This window comes from Sorghum bicolor, chromosome 1 (assembly GCF_000003195.3).
Source record: "Sorghum bicolor cultivar BTx623 chromosome 1, Sorghum_bicolor_NCBIv3, whole genome shotgun sequence".
In the NCBI taxonomy this organism is placed as follows: domain Eukaryota; kingdom Viridiplantae; phylum Streptophyta; class Magnoliopsida; order Poales; family Poaceae; genus Sorghum; species Sorghum bicolor.
This window is the reverse complement of record NC_012870.2, coordinates 16,832,220-16,854,009: the sequence shown is the minus strand read 5'-3', so window position 1 is coordinate 16,854,009 and position 21,790 is coordinate 16,832,220. Positions and strand designations below refer to the sequence as shown.

The window sequence follows — 21,790 nt, the reverse complement described above, 5'->3', positions numbered from 1 at the left end:
ATTCAATAGTACTACACAATGTAGCCGTTGACAGAATCGCTTAATTAACAGTGGCTTTGATATCAAGATCGTTGACTTTGCTTCTGTATGACAGTATGAGTGCCTACTTTTCTTTACTTTCTAAAAGATAGATTACAATTTTACTTTTTATATAAAAAGAGAGTATCGATACTAATATAATTAAAACAGACAAGCATGTTCTCTTTTCTTTTCAGCCGTACTTTTTATGCCAGCCAACAGTATTTTTCTCTCACAATAAATCAGCCAACAGTAATTTCAGCCTTGTCGAACCATTATTATTGCCAAGTAAGCTGGAGCTAGCAGTTATACAACCCGTCAGTGATATATCACTATTAGTTGGAGACAAGAACCATGCGTGCGTGCCTTCACTTTGGTTTCTGCCTAGGTAGGAACAAGGAACTAACATAGTAGAAGATGATATCAATACTTTGGTCACTCCAGCAGCACCGTTGTTCACCCAGCGACAAATTGATAATGAAACAAAATACTTTAACCATATGCAGTAAAAAAATTCTATGTCTTAATTTGTACTTTCTTTCTTTTAATCATACATAGATGCTTACGCACATACACATCCGCTAATTTTCATATATATAGATACATGTTATCCATATGAGTATCTCATTCAGACTAATATGTTAGATCTTGAAATTGATGAAGTCTCTACACACATGCCGGTCTATAAGTATTTTCAGAAACTTGAACCGACAAATCTTGAAATTGGTGAAGTCATCATAGATGTCTACTGTCAAAAAGAAGATATTGCTCACCACAGAGATTCATTAAATTTTAGAATAAATTCAAAAAAATACAAGCACCGTACCTATATGAAGTTGCTAACTTAGAATCCACTAGGTACATATACCACCACAAGAAATCTAGTGAGGTGAGTTACGTGTTCATTAATATTACTGCTATTATAAATTATAAGATGTTTTGATTTACTTTCTAAATACATTGCTTTTAATATGTATCCAAAAATATTGTATATCTAAATATTTGGAAAAGACTATGTATATATCTAGAATAGTAAAAGTCAAAAGTAAACGTCTTGTAATTTAATTTTGGAATGGAGGTGGTACTTTCTAACTCAGGCCATGAACTAACTTATTACTTCTCCAAACTTCGGTACATATAGGGAGATGTGGTTCGATGGTAGAATATGAGAGGAGAATAGTAAATAAATAATCATTGTTCTAAATTATAAGTTATTTTTTAATTTATTTAATACATTCATTTTGCTATGTATCTAGATATAATGATAACATGTCTAGATACATAACAAAATGGATAAACCAAAAAATCAAAGCGACTTATAATTTGGAGCGGAGGAAGTATAATTTAAAGCTCTTATGGTAGCTTGATTTATGTTATGTTTATTAAGCACCCTGATCTATCCCTACTAAATAATATTGTTCTCGTTTCATGAGGAGTAACTTTGACTAATATTAAAAATAAAAATATTAATATTTATGATATTTAATTAATATCATTAAATAGATCATTAAATTTATTTTTATAATAAATTTATTTAGAGACATAAATGTTGGATATATGCTCTATGAATCTAAATCAAACTTACAACTCAGAAATGAAAAGCGACGTCTATTTAGAGACCGGAGTAGATAAGCATGTTGAAGGAAAAAAATTCAACCACTCCAACGTACAGCTATTTGTTACTTTAGCCTTAGTTGCGCTTGAGTGGTGCTAAAAAAAAGTTCTATACGCTGCAGCTAGTGAAGCAAAAACCAAGTGAAGCCACTAAAACGTGGAGGAGAGGCGGAGAAAGTTGAGAACGGAAGAGGCGTGTTTGATTTTTTTATTTCGTTTTTGTACGGGTACGGGTCTAATGTGAAGCGATGTGGAGCGTTCCCACGCTGCAGGCTATGAGCGGTACTACGATTAGAGATAGGGTCCATGTAATTTTTTTAGACACCGCTATGACATTGTGGAGGGCTTTAGTAGTCTTAGACTCTTAAGGTCTTGTTTACTTTGTAAAAAGTTTCAAAATTTCTCGTCATATCAAATCTTTTAACGTAGGTATAAAATATTAAATATAGATAAAAAAATAATGCATATTTTACTTGTAATTTGTGAGATGAAATTTTTAAGTCTAATTAATCTAAAATTAGATAATAATTATTAAATATAATCGACACTGTGCGACGTGACGCAGAACTGTCAGGTCAAATGTACAATCAATCAAAAACTTGTATACGGTGTGATGCTGACTTGACGCCTGATGCGGGCGCGGGTGTACGTACGTGAGTGTGACTGTTCGCTCCGGTACCACACCGTCCACACGTCATGTTCCTTTTGCATGTTTGGTCAAAATGAACGGTACATGGTTTGAAGATGGAGATTAGGAAATAAACCACGTGGTATACTGGTATTCATGCCTGATTTAAGTGCCTTCAAAATTCCAAAAATTTATAAGATTTTTCATCATATCAAAATTTTAAACGCATCCATAAAGCATTAAATATATATTAAAAAATTACTAATTGCATAGTTGCATGTAATCTATTGAGCATAGTTAGTCCATAGTTAAATAATAATTATCAAATATAAATAAAAGTGCTACAGTGTCAAACTTTAAAGCTTTTTGGCATCTAAACAAGATCTAGTTTCTCCATTACTCCCTCTGTCCTGTTGCATTGTGCATTCTAGGAATTTTAAGACAAATTACGAGAGAACATAAAAGACATATATACTCTCATTTTGTTTCCTAACGTGATTAATGATGATTGGTTCGTAAAGGAAAAGTATTTAATATAAAATTAGTTTTGTCTTACAGAATGTATTATATTTTAAAATAATTTTTCAATACTAGAATATTCTATATTATTGGACAAAGGGAATACAGGTTGCACAATGGCATCTTTTTCGGAGGCCTCCTACGTGGCTACCATTAACCTGTTTTGCGTTCCCAAAATAGAGCCAAGTGAATGTGGTGGCTGCACAATGGCACCTTTTTTGGGGGCCTCCTACACGTGGTTACCATTAACCTGTTTTGCGTTGTTCCCAGAATAGAGCCAAGTGGATGTGGTTTTCCACGCTTCACTTACTCTTAATGTTTACAATAATATATGTTGAGTTGTAAAATATTAAATTAGGATACTCACAATGCAGACTTTATCATAGAGTCTAAAGTTATTTATTACCTCGAACAATATGGACTTAAAGTCTAAATAAGACTTGGAGTCTTAATTTTTCTACATCTTTCTTCAATAAATATGTTGCCACATGAGCAAAATACTACGGGCCTGTTTAGATTTGAAATTTTTTGGCCCAAATAGAATTTTTTTTTGTGGAATTGGGGCCTGAGAACTAAACGGGACCAAAAAATTTTAGGGCTAAAATTTTAGGCTGCAACTGTGCACGCACTCTCATGAAAGTCCACCAATGACAACTTGAGCTGCATGCAGTTGCAGTTGTCACTGGTGGACTTCCATGAGAGTGCGTGCACAGTTGCAGCCTAAAATTTTGGCCCCGTTGAAAGCCCAAGTTTGGTTTTGGTAATTAATGACACCAAGTTGCTAATGCCTTGTGTTCAAGTGATTTGAGTTAGGTATAGCAACACATGTGATGAAGGTGCAAGGTGGCATGGAGAGGTGGCGACATAATCACAAAGAGATGAAGCTTGAAGTGGAGATCATGGTGATAGACAAAGTGTAAAGTGAACAAGGCAAAGGTATAATCATAGGGTTTTACTTTTGCCGGTCTAAGTTAAGTAGAGAAGTGATTGACCGGGTTTAGGATAGATAGCCGACTATCAAGAGGGGAAATCACGGTCATCTCTCGAATCAAGTGCTACTAGGTCCATATCTTGAGCATATGCATTAGGATCTAGTAAAGTGCTAACTTAACTCCTTTGGTGAAAATGTTTGTGAAAAGCTAACACACTTGCACTTTGGTGGTGGACACTTGTTGGTGTTAGCACTTTTTCAAAGGAGGTGGAGTTCCTAAGGTTGAGAGGGGTGTGGGTTCCTCTCTCCCTCCCGCCGAGCAAGCTCGGCGGGATTCGGCGCTTTTGAGAAAATTAAGTGTATATTTTCTATTGCGCCGATGGAAAATTTGAAGAAGTCGCGGGAGTGTTTTCTCACTGAGAAACACTCACCGGACGCTGAGTTCGGAGGCACCGGACGCTGGCCTCAGAGTCCGATGTGCTTGACCCTGATAGGGTTGAGCACCGGACGCGCTCTGAGAGCGTCTGGTGGTTAGCGTCCGGTGTTAGGGCGTTTTGCAACCCTCTCTGTGTTTAAGTCCGGTGAGAACTGGACGCTCTGAGGTGCGTCCGGTGGCTCACGTCCGGTGACCCTGGAGGTTTGCGGAACTCTCTGCGCATGAGTCCGGTGTGGACTTGTAGAGCGTCCGGAGTGTTGCATGTAGCCGTTAGAAACTGACAGGCGAGGTTCAAGAAGGACACGTGGCCAACCCCAGTGCACCGGACGCAGGGGGTCGAGCGTCCGGTGCTCACTTGGTAGCGTCCGGTGCCCCCGATTTCAGCCCAGTGAAAGTGCCCAACAACTCTTTTGTTGAGGGGGCTTATAAATATGAGGTGGCTAGCTTTGGGAGGCTCTCTCTTGCACATTTGATTACTTGAGGCATACATTGAGCTAGAGAACTCTCCCTCCACTCATCTCCTTGCTTGATTGCTAATCCTAGTGAGATTGAGTGAGATTCAAGTGCATTGCTTTGAGAGTTGCATTTAGTGGCACTTGTTTCTTGAGTTTGCTGCGGATTTCTTGTTACTCTTGGGTGTTTCCCGACGTCCTAGACGGCTTGGAGCAGCGGTTTTGTTGAGCTCATGATTGGAGATTGTTTTAAGCCTCACCAAGTGATTTGTGAGGGGTTATTGAGCCTTCCCCGCAGGAGATCGCAATTGGCTACTCTAGTGGATTGCTCGTGGCTTGGAGGATCCCCATCTTGTGAGTGGATGTGCGGCACCCGCTGAGGGTTTGGCTTTGGATTGCCAATTAGCTCGTGATCCATCAAGTGGGTGTATCGCCACAACGAGGACTAGCTTGCCGGAAAGCAAGTGAACCTCGGTAAAAAATCTTGTGTCATCTCTTGCCGAGGATTCTCTTGTGATTGTGAGTGATTGGTTGGATATATCTCTACTCTACAACATTGGTATAACAATCACTCTTCACTCCTTTACTTACTTGTTTACCTTGTTTAGTTAAGTCTTCTTGTTTAGGAATGTAGCAAGCTTCTAGTTGTGCTTTCTTGTTGTAACTAGTGTTTAGCTTTCTTGCTAGACTTGTGTAGGTGGCTGGTATAGCTTAGTTGTGCTAGTGCTAGAATAGCTTCACCTTTTGTTTTACTAATCAACTTGTCTAGTTGAAGTTTGTAGAAAATTTTAAATAGGCTATTCACCCCTCCCTCTAGTCATTTGGACCTTTCAAGTGGTATCAGAGCCGAGGCACCGTTTATTTGAGGCTTAACAACCTTCGGTGAATAAATGGCTCTTAGTTTGCATATCAACAACACCAAGAAGGCACCTTACTTTGATGGCACCAATTATGCATATTGGAAGGTCAAGATGACCGCACATCTTAAGTCAATCAATAGAGAGGTTTGGAAGGTGACCGAAACAAAGTTTGAGGTTGCAAATGAGAATGCACCAACACCGGTCGAAGAGAAGAAGCTTCAATGCAATGACATTGCAATTAGTGCTCTTCATGAAGCTCTTGATGACAAGACCTTTGAGCAAATCAAGAACATTGTGATTGCTCATGATGCATGGGCAAAATTAGAAGAAACATTTAAGGGCACCAAGGGAACCAAGACCGCCAAGGCATACATCCTTCAAGAAAAGTTCTAAGAAAGATCTTTCAATGTGGCTTTCAATGTGGATTTATGGTATTTTGCTGATGTGGCAGCATATTTATTGAAGAGGTAGAAAAAAATAAGACTCCAAGTCTAAGACTCTAAATCCACATTGTTCGAGGTAATAAATAACTTTAGACTCTGTGATAGAGTCGGCATTGTGAGTGCCCAGCTACCTGCAATTTTCATGTAACTATATCATGACTTTAGTTCTCAAACTATCCATGCAACGGTATAGTTAAATATCAAGTTCCTTGACTTGTATTTACACCCCCTAAGTCCCTGGGCCATAACATTCGTGGTGTGGCCAACGAAGGTTTTGAAACTTCGAACTCAAAGCCAGAATTAATGGTGAGAGTGAGAGGGACGATGGATCGAGAGGTGAAAGAGGAGTGAAGGACGATAAACCAAGGAAATAATATTTTGGTTCTTTAAGATCAGACTAGCAAACATAAGTATGTTGCAACATGAGAAAAAATATCAAATGTTCAGGGGACGACGACACAAATGGTACATATATTCTTATTTTTATCCTCTATATAAAATTTAAACTCTATTCCTTCCATTCTAATAAATTATAACAATTGGCTTTTCTAGATATATATTTTTGCTATATCTAGATATATGATAAAAACAAACTTAAAAAGCTAAAACGGAACAGAGATAGTATAATTCATTTATGATGACCATGACATCAATAAGAATAAGAGGTTATTTGCTTCCTCGCCACAGCCTGCTGCTTCAGGTTCAGCTCGCCACAAACAGATGGCAGTTGTTTGGTTTGGCATTTGGACATGGCAGTGGCAGTTGTTTGGTTTGGCATTTGGACATGGCAGGCACAGGCTTTCCTGTTATAAATCCCGCCACAGCCGCGGCGCCGATTTCGACCACCACGATTTAGACGCAGCCACACTCGCCACAAAATATGTGGCTCTAAACTAAACATCCCCTAAGTTAATGTTGAAAATAATATAACAATATCTTAAAGTTATTTACTATTTATATTTTCGATGTTTTATCCTAACTTTGTCCAAAACGACTTATATCTCATGATTACCAAACAGCCTGTACTTCACATTTCTGCATTTTGTAATCCCGTAGCTTTACCACTTTTCTCTCCACCTTATTCCTTTTTTTTCTCTATTTCTTTGTTTTGGATTCCTTTGTTACAAACAGGAATGGGAAAGATCTAAAAAGCAGCAATGCCGTCCAGGACTCGTATTTGGTTGCACGGATTATATATCCAATATCCGTATGGTATTTTGTCAAGATTGTCCCTGTCGTCCTAACAAGATCTCCTTGCTTTATCACCCAACTTTGAAAATATTTTTCTCATAATATCTCATTGTTTTTTCTGTTTCTTGTTAAAGAAATATGCATCATTTGGCATAGTACTTCAGTACGGGTAGATTACTACCGCAGCGGAGTTGCTCCGCAGTTCAGACACAAGCATTTCTCTTGCCAAATGCTTTATTAGCTGACACAGGCTGTAGGTAGGGTTCTTAGGGTTTTCCGGTAGATGTTCTATCGATGGTACTAGATCTTGTTGTTAACAGCAAATGGATTTGTGGTAATGTTCTTTTCCCTTGCTGTCTATTCAATGCAATTCACGGCCGTGAAAGAAGAATACGACCCGATGGATACTGTTGCGCTCATCGCTAGTTAGATTACCTTCTACATAACCCTCTAACCTATGGAGGGTGGACTACTCCAACCCCCCCCCCCCCCCCTCCCTCCCTCCTCCTCAAACTATAAAACCGAATATTCTGTCTCCTAAACTTTTCAAAACCGGCTAAATAACCCCTCAAACAGTTTTGGATGGTGGTTTGGCTACCGTGAAGCGGTTTTATCTCTTATTTTGGCTTAATCTTTGAAAAAATCATAATAAATCATAGAAACATTACAAAATGAAAATTATAATTTTGTTAAACTCCACATGAGTTTAGGAGGGTTAAACATCCAATGAATCTATAATTAAGTTAATACATGATCCAACAAATATGAATTTTTACTATTGTTCAAGCTTACAATAATTAGCTCATCATAAAAATTTCACCGCAATTGTACCATAAAAATTGCAGCTATGAATTATTCTAATTAATAATAGAAAATTATAGATCTAAAACTATAGCAAAAACTTTATACTAAAGCATATCATATTATATGTTCATGGTGTAAACCTACTCATGTAGAGTCCAACAAAATTTAATTTTCTATTTTATGATTTTTCTATGATTTATTATTATTTTTCAAAGATTTACCTAAAATAAAGAAAGAAAGAAAGAAAGAAAGAAAGAAAGAAAGAAAAAGACAAAACCGCTTCGCTACAGCAAAACACCGTCTAGAAGTGCACGGGGTTATTTGGCCGGTTTTGTAAAGTTCAAGGGGTGAAATATTTGGTTTTATAGTTTGGTGGTGAAGTAGTACACCCTACATAGTTCGAGAGGTTATATTTAGGAGCTCTTGGAACATACTCCCTCCATATAGAATTTAGAAGTCGTTTTAGATAAGGTTTTGGTGAAACATTGGAAATATAAATCATCAATAACTTTTAAATTGTTGAATTTGAAAATATAAAAACTATATGAATAGATTTGCCTTGAAAAATACTTTCATAAAAGTATACCTATATTATTTTTTTCTAAATATTTTTTATAAAAATAAGATATCAAAGTTATGTTTTGGGGACCATGTCGCTGTCCTAAACGACTTCTAAATCATATATGGAGGTAGTATACAGCTGATTGTCAGCCACTTAATTTTTAATTTAAATTAGCTTTACCACATCCAAATAGAGGGTAATAAGTGAGTTAATTTATTAGCAAGTCTATAACTAGTTGTTGACTAACTTGCTGACTAATCTTATTTTAGACTGATCTTTTTATCGTAAGACCAGTGTCAATGTGAGTTTCAATTTTTAAAGGAGTTTCATTCTCATCTATGGGCCGTTTAGATCCTTTCATTTGGAGGAATTAAAATCTATTTAATAATTTAGCATATTTTGCTTGAAATTTAATATTCCACCACTTTTCAAAGTTCACATATAAACTCATTTTAAATTCATAGGGTGGGAGATAGAAATTGATATCTAAAGATCATCATTCTATATTTCTATTTTGCAACTTATAACACACACACACACTTCAACTCGCTCCTAGAAATACAACACATAAGTATCTCTCTCCTATAGCCAACAATAAAATATACAAATATAATCCTAATATGTGTTTAAATTATAATTATTAAAATAAATTTAATTCTAAGAATCCAAAATGGAACCTTAATGACTTGACATATCAGTAAATCTACTAAGTTGGCGGATTAATTATGACAAGACATCTAAACAAAGTCTGATGTCACGGTTACCAACACAAAAAATGATGTGACAGTCTTAGTAACGGTATTATAAAACTCTTTATTAAGACTGGTCTAACTAATAGTTAGTCATGGCTCATCCAAATGGGCCCTACATGGCCGAAGGAAAAAATTAAACGTTTTGACCACTTGCTCTCCTCACAGAGACGTGGTGATGAACTGATGGACATGAAGCACATGGTTGATCCAAGCCATTACTGGGTATTAGCACATGGGCCTTGTTTAGTTGTAATTTTTTTTCAAAATATATACTGCAGTATTTTCGTTTGTATTTACAGGTAAACTGTAAATACCCAGTAATGGCCCATGTGCTAATACCGTTTGCAATTTTTTTTCAAAATATATACTGCAGTATTTTCGTTTGTATTTTCGTTTGGATTGCAACTTCTTAATCATAAACTAACTAGACTTAAAAAATTTCTCTCACAAATTACAGGTAAGTTGTATGGTTAGTTATTATTTTAATCTATATTTAATATTTCATACATGTGCCGTAAGATTCAATGTGACAGTTAAAAAATTTTGTAAATTTTTTTAGGAACTAAACAATATTTGGTCATAGCACCGAAGCTATGGTAGTGTTGCATTCCCCTAGTTGTGTGGTCTTTTGGTCTGGTCCGACTAAAAAACTAGGCCAACACTTGTTTTGTTTTTCTTTCTTCTAATATAAATAGCAACAAAGCTTTTCCCTTTCCTTTCAAAAAGTTATGTTACCTGTGATATTATTAATATTTGTTTTTAATAAATTTAGTCAAACTTAGAATGGTTTAATAACTCAAAATTCATTGTATTTTAGTGCAAAGGTACAACTTTTTCCTCGCCGTTCATTTTCAATCGACTCTCTCAATTTTTATTGATTTGAACGCAAATAATTCAAACTTCTGATCCAACGTAACAGTAACTAATCCATTATTGTTCATTACAAACGACATATGATTTCGGAGCCGAAGCAATTTTATACGATCGTGCATGGTAAATCAAAACCATGTCCGCGGTCAACTCACGTCGAGGTACGGTTGAGGTCAGGGCGTCAGTCAGGCCACCTGACGCACCACGCCGGCGCGCGGAGGCGGCGCCGGACTAGCGGCCGGCACGGTGGCGTAGACGTCGAGCTCGAGCACCATGTGGTCCCTGGACTCCATCCTGGCCGTCCGCCACAGCACGTGGCCCGTGGCACCTCGGAACGCGCCGGTGCCGCCGACCACGGCGAGCTCCCTGACGCCCGCCGAGACGTCGTCCCGTCCCACGACGGCGACGGTGCTGCCGTTGTAGGCGCCGCCGCCCGTGAGCGCCACGGTCATGGTCACCGCCAGCACGGGCTCCGTGAGCGACGCCAGCGTGTAGGTGCCCTGGGCGCGCCCGACGAGCCGCGACGACGACGCGCTGGGCCCGTCAGTCAGGGCGTCGTCGATCACCGTGGTGTCGCCGAAGTGGTAGCCGGGCATCGCCGGGTGCGCCGGCCCCGGACCCTTGACCACCTGCACCGCCGTCTGCCCCGGCCCGCCCGTGATGTCGTGCATGTAGAAGTGCAGGTGGATGAGGCGGCTGCGGCTGCGGCCCCGTGCGGCATCCGCTGCCGCCGCCGCCGCTGGCCCAGCGGCGGCCATGGCGACCGCCGCCGCCACGAGAGAGACGAGGAAGAGGAATCGAGGCGCCGATTCAGCCATGGATCCAAGAGAGGAGAGCAAACCAGTGGAATGGCCGATGGTCGTGGACGAGTAGCTCGGCTTCTACGAGCGTCGTTACTTATAGGCTATAGTACATGAGAGCATGCACGCGCATGGTTCTGTTGAGTCGCCATGGCAGTTGGCATGGTATTGGTGTGACCGTCGTGTGCTTGCTTGCCTGCGACTCTGCCATTGCCAGTCAGAGCAAAGAACAGCTTGGTGACCGGCCTACTGGTTGGTACGTGACAACTACGCTACGCTACACGACTGACATGCGTCGTCGCCGCCGGCTAGAATGTCTCTCGATCAGAAAAGGCTGAGCTACCGACACGTTCTGAAAATTGGCAACCTGTACATGGGTTCGCGTCTAAGACATTCATATGGTGATATGGGTCACGGACGTCAAACTTAGCGCTTGTTTGCTCGCGGTGAAGCCACTCAAAATCACAAATAATATAATAACTAGTACTAGATACAAGTCATTCTCTTCCTCGACCTAGCGACTATTCTAAAAGCTCTCTACCAGCACCATCCCCATCATAGGGCATCCAGACATTCAGACTGAAAGGCAGTGAAGCAACATATCGATATGTCAAGCAATAAGCAAGCAGACATATTTACATAACACAAAACGGGTGCCTCCTTCACCAAACTAGACAAAATTGGGGGGCACCAGGATGATCATAGGCCTGCCATTTCCATTCGGCATCAACCAATCACTGACTAATCCATGACACACTTCGGATATGCTACTCCTATAATCCTACCCTATATACAAAATGAGGTCCATTACATGGTACATCAAGAGTAGTTTCTGGACCATATTCGATCAGATCTTCTCAGACTGAGCTGATAGTCAGAACAAGCCCGAAGTGGTCGCTGGGTAAGACAGGTAACACCAGCTGATGAATCTCCTGGCGCACTTTCTTCTCCTTGACGTATGTGACACCTGGTATCACCTCCTCCCCGATCATCTCGATGCTGTTGACCTTGAAATCCGACAACTTGCACATGAACCGGTCCAGCCTCTTCTGCAGCTTACGGTTACCTGATAGCATGACGTTAGCTTTCGTGTCGTAGGTCCAGCCATTTTCGCCTGGCTTCAACTCATCCCAAGCGTCGATCCACCCATCTGGTAGGGGGAAGGGCCCATCTCCTTTGTCATCCCAGTTTGTATCCCCGCAGAATATCACATTGCGGAAGGCACCCAGAGTCCTCACAGATTCATTTGCCTGGCCTACTCTTTCCTTGCTGAACATCTGGTCCCAAGTAGGAGGTCCAGGGGATGGGCTCTCAAAGTGGCTTGTAGCCACCACCAGCTTGGTCAGACCTCCAACAATCACATCAGCTATGCACAACTCCCGTCCCATTTTTGAGTTGTAGAATGGTTTGCGGTCAAATGACTTCACAGCCAACTTGCTCATCTGAATTTGTTTGTAACAAAGTAATAAATCAGGATATACAGGCCTCAACCAATCAGGAACAACAAAAATGCATAAGAAATGGCATTTCTGGATGTGCAAAGTTCAGGCACCAAAGACTAAACATAAAAAAAATCATGAGGTAAACAATCGAAAGTAAAAATGCCTCAACATGTAAAAGACAGCATATGCAGATGTTGCTGTTAATACTATGCAGAGAAGCAGGAAGCCCATCAGTGTATGGGCAGGCATGAGTATCCTTTGTTGCGTGCCTGAAAAGTAGTAAGTCATATAGTAGCACCAGCTTATCTATACAGAGTACAGATGGACATGAGCGCATAAAACAGTAACAGGATAGCTAAGCTTTCTAACATCCTGAAGGGATAGAGTTTACCTCACATTTTATCAAAATCTAGGTACATCTAATCTAATATTCTGAAATCTGAATTATGGAACAGGAATTTAGCTCGAATAAAGAAACAGGTTGAGGCAGTGACTAAGCCTTCAAAATGGCAACTAAATCCAGTATTAAACCATGAAATGAATTCTATGCATCCAACAAAACATAAGTACATAACCCTAGCCCCCATGTTATAAAAAAAACTAAAAAAGAGAAGTCATATGAAACAGTATTTTAAAACTTGAGAGGAAACTTAGATAAACTTATAGACTCTAAGCAATTGTGATAGAGTATTACATGCCTAAAGTTGTTAATGGTTTATACCTGCATGCAGTACTATGGTATTTCCATGACCATCTCAGTTTGAGAAATGTTTACCTGCATGCTGTAATATGGTCTTTGCATGGCCACCTCATGCGGCAAGGAGCATTTGTATGCTTGCCACCAATCCGATTTTTCAAAAAGCAGATAAATGTTTGGAGTGACCTCCTGCAGTTCCACAAATGAATATCCGAAAGCCAAGTAGAAGAGGAAAATAAGTAATGCATAGTTTGAATAAAGGACCTGGAAGCATATAAGATCTGGGCTGTGATGCTGAATAAGATCTCCAATAGCATTCATCCTTCTAATCAGTTCCAATTCCTCTCGGAACCATACATTGTATGTCATTATTTTGACAGTCTTCTTATCCGAATGATTACTTGAATTTCCTATTGGAGTCATTAAGTCATTAGCGTGACGATAGCATACAATTAGGGTAGTATATATACAGAATATTTACTGAGCTTATAGCATGCATGAGTTTGTTTGCAAATTTTTTTTTTATCGATAAGATATGATAAACCTCTTTTTAAATATCAGTTCATGCAATGATGCAAAGAACAAAAAGGGTGTGATCATGTAAAAGTTTCATAAAATAAATAATGTAGCCATGATAGAAAACCATATTAGCATCAAGCTGAAATATAGCCATGAACAACAATGGAAAAACAATATCTAATTTTCAATTATAATTGAATAGTGCATCAAGATTTCTCATCAGTGAACATCTGTACCATTATCACCATCAGTTAGTGGATAAGCAATGATAAAATTAATGCCTTGTAGAGGACCAATTGAAGCTAGATAAGTTCTGGATTGCAGCTTCTAAAAGAAAACAGAGATAATATGATGTTGCAAGTGTCAGGTGAAATACTATGTAAAATATAGATGAGCTAATAAATTCATAAATGCACGATGCGACAATAATAAAGGGCACACTTTTTGCTGGTAACTAGCTTCAAGAGATGACAGATGAGGATGATGAGATGTGTAAGACGGTTATGGGTTTACAGAAAAGGTAGAACATGGTAAAAGATACTCATGCTCAAAAAACATGTAAATAACTTATAACTGAATAACTAATTAAAATGTAGCATATCAAGACAAAAAAGAATCATATATGTGTATCCAATTATCGAAAAGTGGAGCCTATTAGGAAGAAAAAAAAACAGCAATTCACATGAAACAGGTTATCAAAGTAAAACAGCCAACAGAGGACCAAGCTAATACCAAAACAAGACAAATAGCGCTCAGACTAAGAGCAAATGTAGTTGATCCCTGATACACCCATACCCATGGTGGCAAACAGCCAAAAACATACCTCAATTTGAGGTCTTGGCCACACCAGATGCGAAATAACTACATTTAGCAGTTGTTAACAACTTAACATGTGACTAACATTTCTGCCCGTCCCTACTTTCTCTGATTTCATACTACAGTGACTAGTTTGTTACATTTATTGGCAAAATCTTACTGAGGGGATTTAGGATTCAGGAACAATAAAAAGCAAATCTATGTTTCAGAATTACCCTCAGAAACCAACGAATATAAGTATCTATGGCTTCCAAAAAAATTAACCTTGGTAAAGAAAAAACAAAAGAACCTGACTACCTCAGATATGCGATATTGGACCATGTAATAAAATAAGGATTATAGTATTTATAATAATGCCACGAGGAAGCAATTCTTGGCGCATCCACCACCAACGTTAACGGAAAAATCGAAAATTTAATCCGCGAAAAAAAAAAGAACGGAAACCCCTAAAAAACCTTTCTTGGCGGCGCGCGCCTTCTCTTCTCCCTCCGCCGCGCCGCCGAGCCGCTCGCCAACGGCGCGCGCCTGAACGGCCTCCGGCGACACCGCGCGTGTCCGCTTCGCCGTGCGCCGCTGGAGCGGGAGGAACGCCGCGCCGGCGAACGCGCCGAAATCCAGCGGGTCATCGGCGCAGTCCCACGACAACAAACGGAGGTTGGTAGCGGAGGACATGGCCCGGTAGGTCGACTTGACGGTTCTTGGGAGGGGGAGGAGGATGTGGGATGATGGTTTGAGGGCGTTGAAGCTGCGGAGAAGCGAGAAAGTCATCCAGATGTTCGAATTGGGAGCCGTTTGGTCCGCTCGAGTCCCGCAGGATTTTACGGGGATCTCTGGTTCTCTCGCACTCGCCACTCGCCACTCGCCACTCCGCAGTGAGATGTATTAGTCCCACCGTCCACAAAACAAATACAATTCTCCTTTCCAAAAAGTCAAATAGTTTAAATTTTAACTAAATTTGTATAGAAAATATTAGCATTTATGATACAAAATAAATATTATTAAATTAATTATAGAATATATTTTCATAATAAATATATTTGAAGACATAAATATTAATACTACCATATATCATACTCCGTATATGCTATCTATACACAAGTAGTATTAGGTGGTAGTCGTACAACTTCATACTTTTCGGTGAACGAACTGTGTTTTTTTTATAACAAATTTTAGCAAAATAAATAGGATCAGCACTACAGTTATTTTAATTTTATCAAACATTGTGGCAACACATGCACGCTTCTTTACAATGCAATTTCATCATTGAGAAACTCCATTTCAACACATGTCTTGGTGAAATTTCACATCACAATTTCAAATCTAGAATGCATTATAAAAGCAACATTGTGCCTAGCATTGTGTTCATCTAGCATCCAACCAACCATTCATCTGTGGCACACACAAGAGCATGAGGGTAAAAGGAGGAGGTGTCGGTGAGTCTAATGGTAGGTACAAGGTCGGAGAGGAGGAGACCAACAATGGCAGGCGTGGGCATGTAGTTGGAAGAGTTTATGGAATGGAGGAGCCTAGTGTCATCATGGTGGTGAAGGAGGACACAAATTGGATGTAGGGAAGGAGGAGCCTTGCGTCAAGAGATGTGATGGAGGATTTATGGGTGTTCTCAAGGTGAGAGGAGGGGTGATGATGAATTGAGGGTGGCAGGGTCGCCCACAACAAAGCAGCGTAGGTTAGCAACATCATGGTAGAGGTGACCTGGCGCGACAATATGGGATTAAGGTCAACAGTAGATCACAGCTACGACGCAAACACATGGGTGAAGAGTGCATCTTGGGACTTTGGAGGTTTTGAAACGATGAACAAACAAGGTGCCCTATGCCCTAATAATGTGAGCCTTTTACCTGTATGCCATTATGAAAGATTGACCAAATCAGGAGACTACTAAAAAGTTGTTTCGCACCGCTATGCACAACTTCATCTTCGACTATACCCGTGTGTCATTCCGTCCATTTAAAGCCTAACGGCAGTTAAGTGGCCTGGCAGTAGACTTGAATGCCCCTTGAAAGGATCAAGATGCCCAAGAGGGGGGGTGAATTGGGCTTCTCTAAAAATTTAAGCAACCTATAAGCTCCAATTCAACCCCTTGTGCCTAGTGTGACTTAGAGAGCTACCGGATAAAAAGTTTTGCAACCTAGTTCCGATCCTATTCTAGCAAGGCAATTCTAAGAATGTAAAAACACAAAGTAAATGCTAGAAAGTAAAGGAGTAGTGGAAAGAAGTGTTCGGCGATGTTTTGCCGAGGTATCGGAGAGTCGCCACTCTCCACTAGTCCTCGTTGGAGCACCCGCGCAAGGGTCTTGCTCCCCCTTGGTCCGTGCAAGGACCAAGTGCTCTCTATGGGCTGATTCTTCGACACTCCATCGCGGTGAATCGCCCAAAACCGCTCACAAGCTTGACACGAGCCACCCACAAGAACTCCGGGCGGTCTTCGTGCCTCCAATCACCACCAAACCGTCTAGGTGATGGCGATCACCAAGAGTAACAAGCAAAGAACTCTCACTTGACCCAAACAAGGCTCTAGAGAGTGGTGGATGCACACTTGACTCTTGGAACTCACTAGAGAAGGATTCTCTCAAGAAATCACTCAAATCTCAATCCTCTCTAGGCTCTTTGCAACTCTCTTGCTCCACAACAAGTTTTTCTGATGTTCAAATGGGGCAAGAGGACTCTCATGGACGAGGTGGAGGAGTATAAATACTATCCACGAAGTCCAAAGGTCGGCCAACCATTTTCCACTGAAAACGGGGTCACCGGACGCACATTATGTTGCACCGGACGCACTGCACCGAGCGTCCGGTGCTACATAACGGCTACCTGTACTTCTCTCTGACAGGTCACCGGACGCTAACTTCCAGCGTCCGGTGCACCGTCCGGTGCTCGGGGAAACATTACATGCTCCCTGCGCATGGGACCGGACGCTACCCTGTGCGTCCGGTGCTAGCGTCCGGTGCTCAGGGGAACTTTACAAGCTCCCTGGGTATGGGACCGGACGCTACCCGGTGCGTTCGGTGCTAGCGTCCGGTGCCTAACCCTAGGCACGACACTGTTCTAATGGCTAAGGACCTCACCGGACGCACTCACAGAGCGTCCGGTGCAGCGTCCGGTGCCCCTTTGGGCACTCTAACTTCGTCGAAACGCGATCGCTTCAAAACGAAGTTGGTAACTCTCGATCTAAGGACTATCTCTGAGCTGCCTAGTGCTAGGTTTACCAAGTGTGCACCACACCTAAACCTAAAGCCTTGCCTAAGTCAAGCTACTAGATCAAAGCCCCTCTTAATAGTACAGTCAAAGGAAAACAAAGTCCTAAACTACTCTAAGTGCCCTTCTTCACCATATGGCACTTAGACCTAGTCTAGTCTTGACGATGTCCATCCATCCTTTGAAAACCGAAACGATTTTCACTATTAAGTAGGCATGTACGTCCCTATCCATCGAGTACCTATTTACCATGACCTTACCTATGACTTTGCCTCTGCAAAACACACGTTAGTCATAGTAATCAATAATGTCATTAATCACCGAAATCACTTAGGGGCCTAGATGCTCTTTCAATCTCCCCCTTTTTGGTGATTGATGACAACCTCGAGTATGAAAAGAGTTGAGGTTTTTAAAGTGACTTGGTTTCAATAAGCATGTTACAATAAGAACAAAGAGATTAGTCATGCTTATATCGACCAAGTCCAATACCCTGCATCCAAATATGTGAGTGGTATACGACAGGATATAAACATAAGGCTCATAAGTACATCGGAGTAAAAACGCGGAAGCAAAGGTAATATGAGCCAAAACACATGACATTAAGATATCACAATAACCACAAGTCATGTCTCACAACCATAGTATCTCACACAAGTTCAATGCATGAAAGTAAACGTGATGCATGATAAAGTAGCACACATAACAAGTATCTCAAAAGAATAAAAGGCCCTCTCTAGCTCCTAGCTCCTAGCCCCTAGCTCCCCCTAACTCCAAACTCTCATACGCACTCTCTCCCCCTTTGGCATCAAACGCCAAAAACCTAAGAAGTCGGTGGAGGAGGCGAAGCAGTGGAGTCCCTCGGCACGGCCTCGAAGCGAGCTGCATCGTCTAAACTGTCGGCCGTCGAGGCGGAGGAAGTGGAGTGACCCTTTGAAACTGTAGGAGCTGGTGAAGCGGTCCGGGTCTGCTCTGGAGCTGTCACAGGCTGTGCTGGCTGCTCGAGTCTGGCTGACGAAGCAGGCACGGGCTCGGTCGCGGTAGCAGTCGTCTCTGGCACGGTAGAAGACGGTGCAAGCTGCTCGGACGATGCTACAGACGACGACAGAAGCTCTGTAGTGGTAACTGGCGCCGTAAAAACTGCAGGAGCCTGCAGAGGAGGAGGCGTAGGGTCACCAGTCAGAGCACTGTAGGTGAAGCTGAGGTGCGGATCTGTCTGCGAGTCCCACACGAGCTGTGATGCTGACGCTGACTGAGGAGTGAAGCCAGAGCGGAGAGGAGTGAACTGTGGTACCTGCTCAAAGTCTGAAGAGATAGCACCCTGGGAGACCTGGTGCTGTGGCATCGAGAACAACTAACTCTGAGCTAGTAGCTGGAGAGGCTGCTGAGACTGGCTCTGAGTCTGGGGCGTAGGAGAAGGTGGCCTGACAGTCGACGTGCCTGGTAGCTGAATCTGCGGTAGCTGAATTCCGGAGGCGGCCATGAGAGCGGCCATCATCGCTGTCTGCTGGGCCTGGAAAGCAAGCTGCTACTCCTGAAAGGTGAGAAGCTGACGCTGGAGCTCATCCTGCCTGGCCTGCATGGCTGCATTGATGGCAGCCTGATCCCTGTCTCGCCTCGCCTGCTCCTCAGCTGCACGGCGCTGATCTGCTCTCATCCCCTCTAAGATAGCAAGCAGGGCGGGGTCTGAAGCACTCGAAGAACCGCCTGCCTTGTGGTCGTGTGCTCTAGGAGGGAGGTCTGTCACTGGCGGCTGATAATCATCATCCGAGTTGTCTGAGGCGAAGTCAAACTCACCCTCTGCCTCTGCATCTGCGAATGCCCCAATAGCTATGTCCTGCTGCTCCTCTGTCTTTGCAACTGCTGCTGTACTGCGGGTGCCCCTAGGAGAAGGTGGGGGCACCGGTCCACGTGGAGCACGAGGAGGAGGTGCAGCGCGAAGGTCGTGGTGCGCTCTCAACATCTGCCTGGGGTCGTAGTGGGGAAAGACGGTGTCTGACTCTGTCAACTCCCTCTGCAAGTGAGCTGGCAGGGGCAGTGGCCTAGCACGAAGTATAAGCAAGGTGATCCAATGTGCATAGGGCAACTGACGCCGGCCCCTGAAGCTCTCTGAGATGGTGTCCTCTATCTCTGAGACAATCATATCCCATAGGTCAAACTGTGTCTGAGTGATGAGGTGAGCAACGAGCCACTGCTGAATACGAGTGAATCCGTCTCTGTAGCCTGTCCTGGGAAGAAGAGTCTTCCTCAACACAAAGTCGAGGATCATAGCTGGGCGTGTCAAATCTCCCACTGTCCTGCTGGAGCCCTCCCCAAAAGGTGGACGGAAACAGGGAGCCACGAAGTCAACCGGTGGTATCTCACCACCGTGAGGATGACGAGGGGGCTTGATGTTCCCGTAGCACAACTGGTGAATCCAGGTGGGAGAGGCTAGCAGTCCAAGCACCTCTCTGGCCCTATGAGCTGTCACTCTGTAGTCGGTGCCTGCCACTGCGTAGTGAATGTAGCTGTGGTCTGGAGACACCCACACTGACGCATAGAACTCTCTGACCCACTGCTCACAATAAGTACCAGAGAGTGCTAGCAGCTCTGGAAGTCCGTGGAGGTAGGTGAAGTACTGACGGATGTCTGCTCCAACCATGTTCTCGAGTATCTCCAGGTCAATCACTCTGTGCTCCCTGAACTGAGACTGAGAACGAACCAGTGCCTCGTAGATGTCCTCCTGGACGACTGTGTAGAACCTGGCACCAGCTCTGGGATCCCTAGCAGCTGGGAACCAAGTAGGAAATGGAACAAACCGCAGCTGCTGGATCTCTCTGGCTGACACAAGAGTGAGATCCCTGTGGATCCTGACTGGCCTCGGTCGAGAAGCTGGAGTGCCTCTAGCTGGTGTAGCACGAGCAGTGGAGGTGGACTGACCCTGCGTACCAGTCCGAGGAGTGGCCTGGGTACGAGCGCGAGTCGACCTCCGGAGGGGCTGCTCCTGCTCCTGCTCCTGTGCTGGACCCTCTGCCTGGGTCTCTGTCTCAGTGTCTAGATCCTCCTGAGCCGGATCCCTAACTACAAGCCTAATCCTCTGTCCTCCAATCGTCACGGTGCCTGGAGGGGATCCATGAAATGCCTCTGTCTCAATAACTGCACGCCGCTGCCGTGGCGTGAGGTCATCCCCTATCCTCAAAGCACATGCTCGACCACCTCTCTCTGCGGCCTCTGCTGCTGCTGCCACTGCCTCTGCGACCTCTGCCTCTCTGTCGGTGGCCTTGCGCTTCTTGGTAGCCAACTTCTTTCCCTTGCCTTTTTCTGCCGCTGACAGGGGACGGGGAGGATCACCTCCACCATCACCCCGTGGGGAACCTCCTGAGCCAGCTGCCAGACCACTGACATTCTTGGTACGAGCCATTGCAAATCAAGCGTCCGACAAACAACCGACTGACAACGGAGAACAACGCGCTGCAGAGAATAGACAAGATAGGGTATATATAAGAAATTATAACAACTAGAGGAGAGAAAACCCTATAGATCGCAAGATGAGATAAGGAACCGGACGTGAACGGCTTACGATCCATGGACGAGACGCGTTTCGGATGAAATCTCTCGATCAACGATCACCGGAGTACGCAGAACTTCTCCTCAAGGTGCTGCAACGGGGAAACGGAGAAGATCATGGTCAACAACCCTTTTCCAATCCAATGAGACGAAACCTCGAACACCTTAAGGGCATGGATCAAAGGACTCACCCCAATCGCTTGAAGCCTCGCAAGATTTGATCCCAGCGAGAACAGATTGAAGAGGGAGCGGATCTGGGCGCGGGGAAGAACTAAGAGGTCGCCGGATTAAGGGCGACGACGGTGGCGGCGGATCCACGGAGCTAGAGCACGAGGGAGGAGACGCGCGGCTTGGGCGAAGGAAAGAAGAAAGAGAAAACCGCCGCGCGAAGCCCCTGGGCGCGGGCTTTATTCGCCCGCCGCAGGGTCACCGGACGCTCTTAATGTGGCACCGGACGCGTCCGGTGACCACCAGACTCATGCGCAGAGAAGATTGCAAATTTGCATCGCACCGGACGATGGGCACCGAACGCTGGCATTAGCGTCCGGTGCTTCAGGTCACGCCAGGTGAGCACCGGACGCACTGCACCGGACGCTGCAGGGACACTGTTCCTGCGTCCGGTGAGTGCAGTCCGGCACACTCACCGCACCGAACGCACAGAGGCAGCGTCCGGTGCA

The 21,790-nt window shown here is 43.3% G+C and overlaps 2 protein-coding genes across 2 annotated transcripts; both read right to left on the bottom strand.

Moving 5' to 3' along the window:
* On the bottom strand, positions 10,114 to 11,102 carry LOC8065673 (dirigent protein 1). Its single transcript, XM_002464305.2, has one exon. The coding sequence runs from the start codon at positions 10,896 to 10,898 to the stop codon at positions 10,266 to 10,268; it is 633 nt and encodes a 210-aa protein (XP_002464350.1). The 5' UTR covers positions 10,899 to 11,102; the 3' UTR covers positions 10,114 to 10,265.
* LOC8065672 lies at positions 11,461 to 15,233 on the bottom strand. Its single transcript, XM_002464304.2, has 4 exons — positions 14,810 to 15,233; positions 13,284 to 13,429; positions 13,098 to 13,208; positions 11,461 to 12,322 (listed from the first exon to the last, which is right to left on the bottom strand). Exons 1-4 carry the CDS (start codon positions 15,120 to 15,122, stop codon positions 11,738 to 11,740), a joined length of 1,155 nt encoding a protein of 384 aa, XP_002464349.1. The 5' UTR covers positions 15,123 to 15,233; the 3' UTR covers positions 11,461 to 11,737.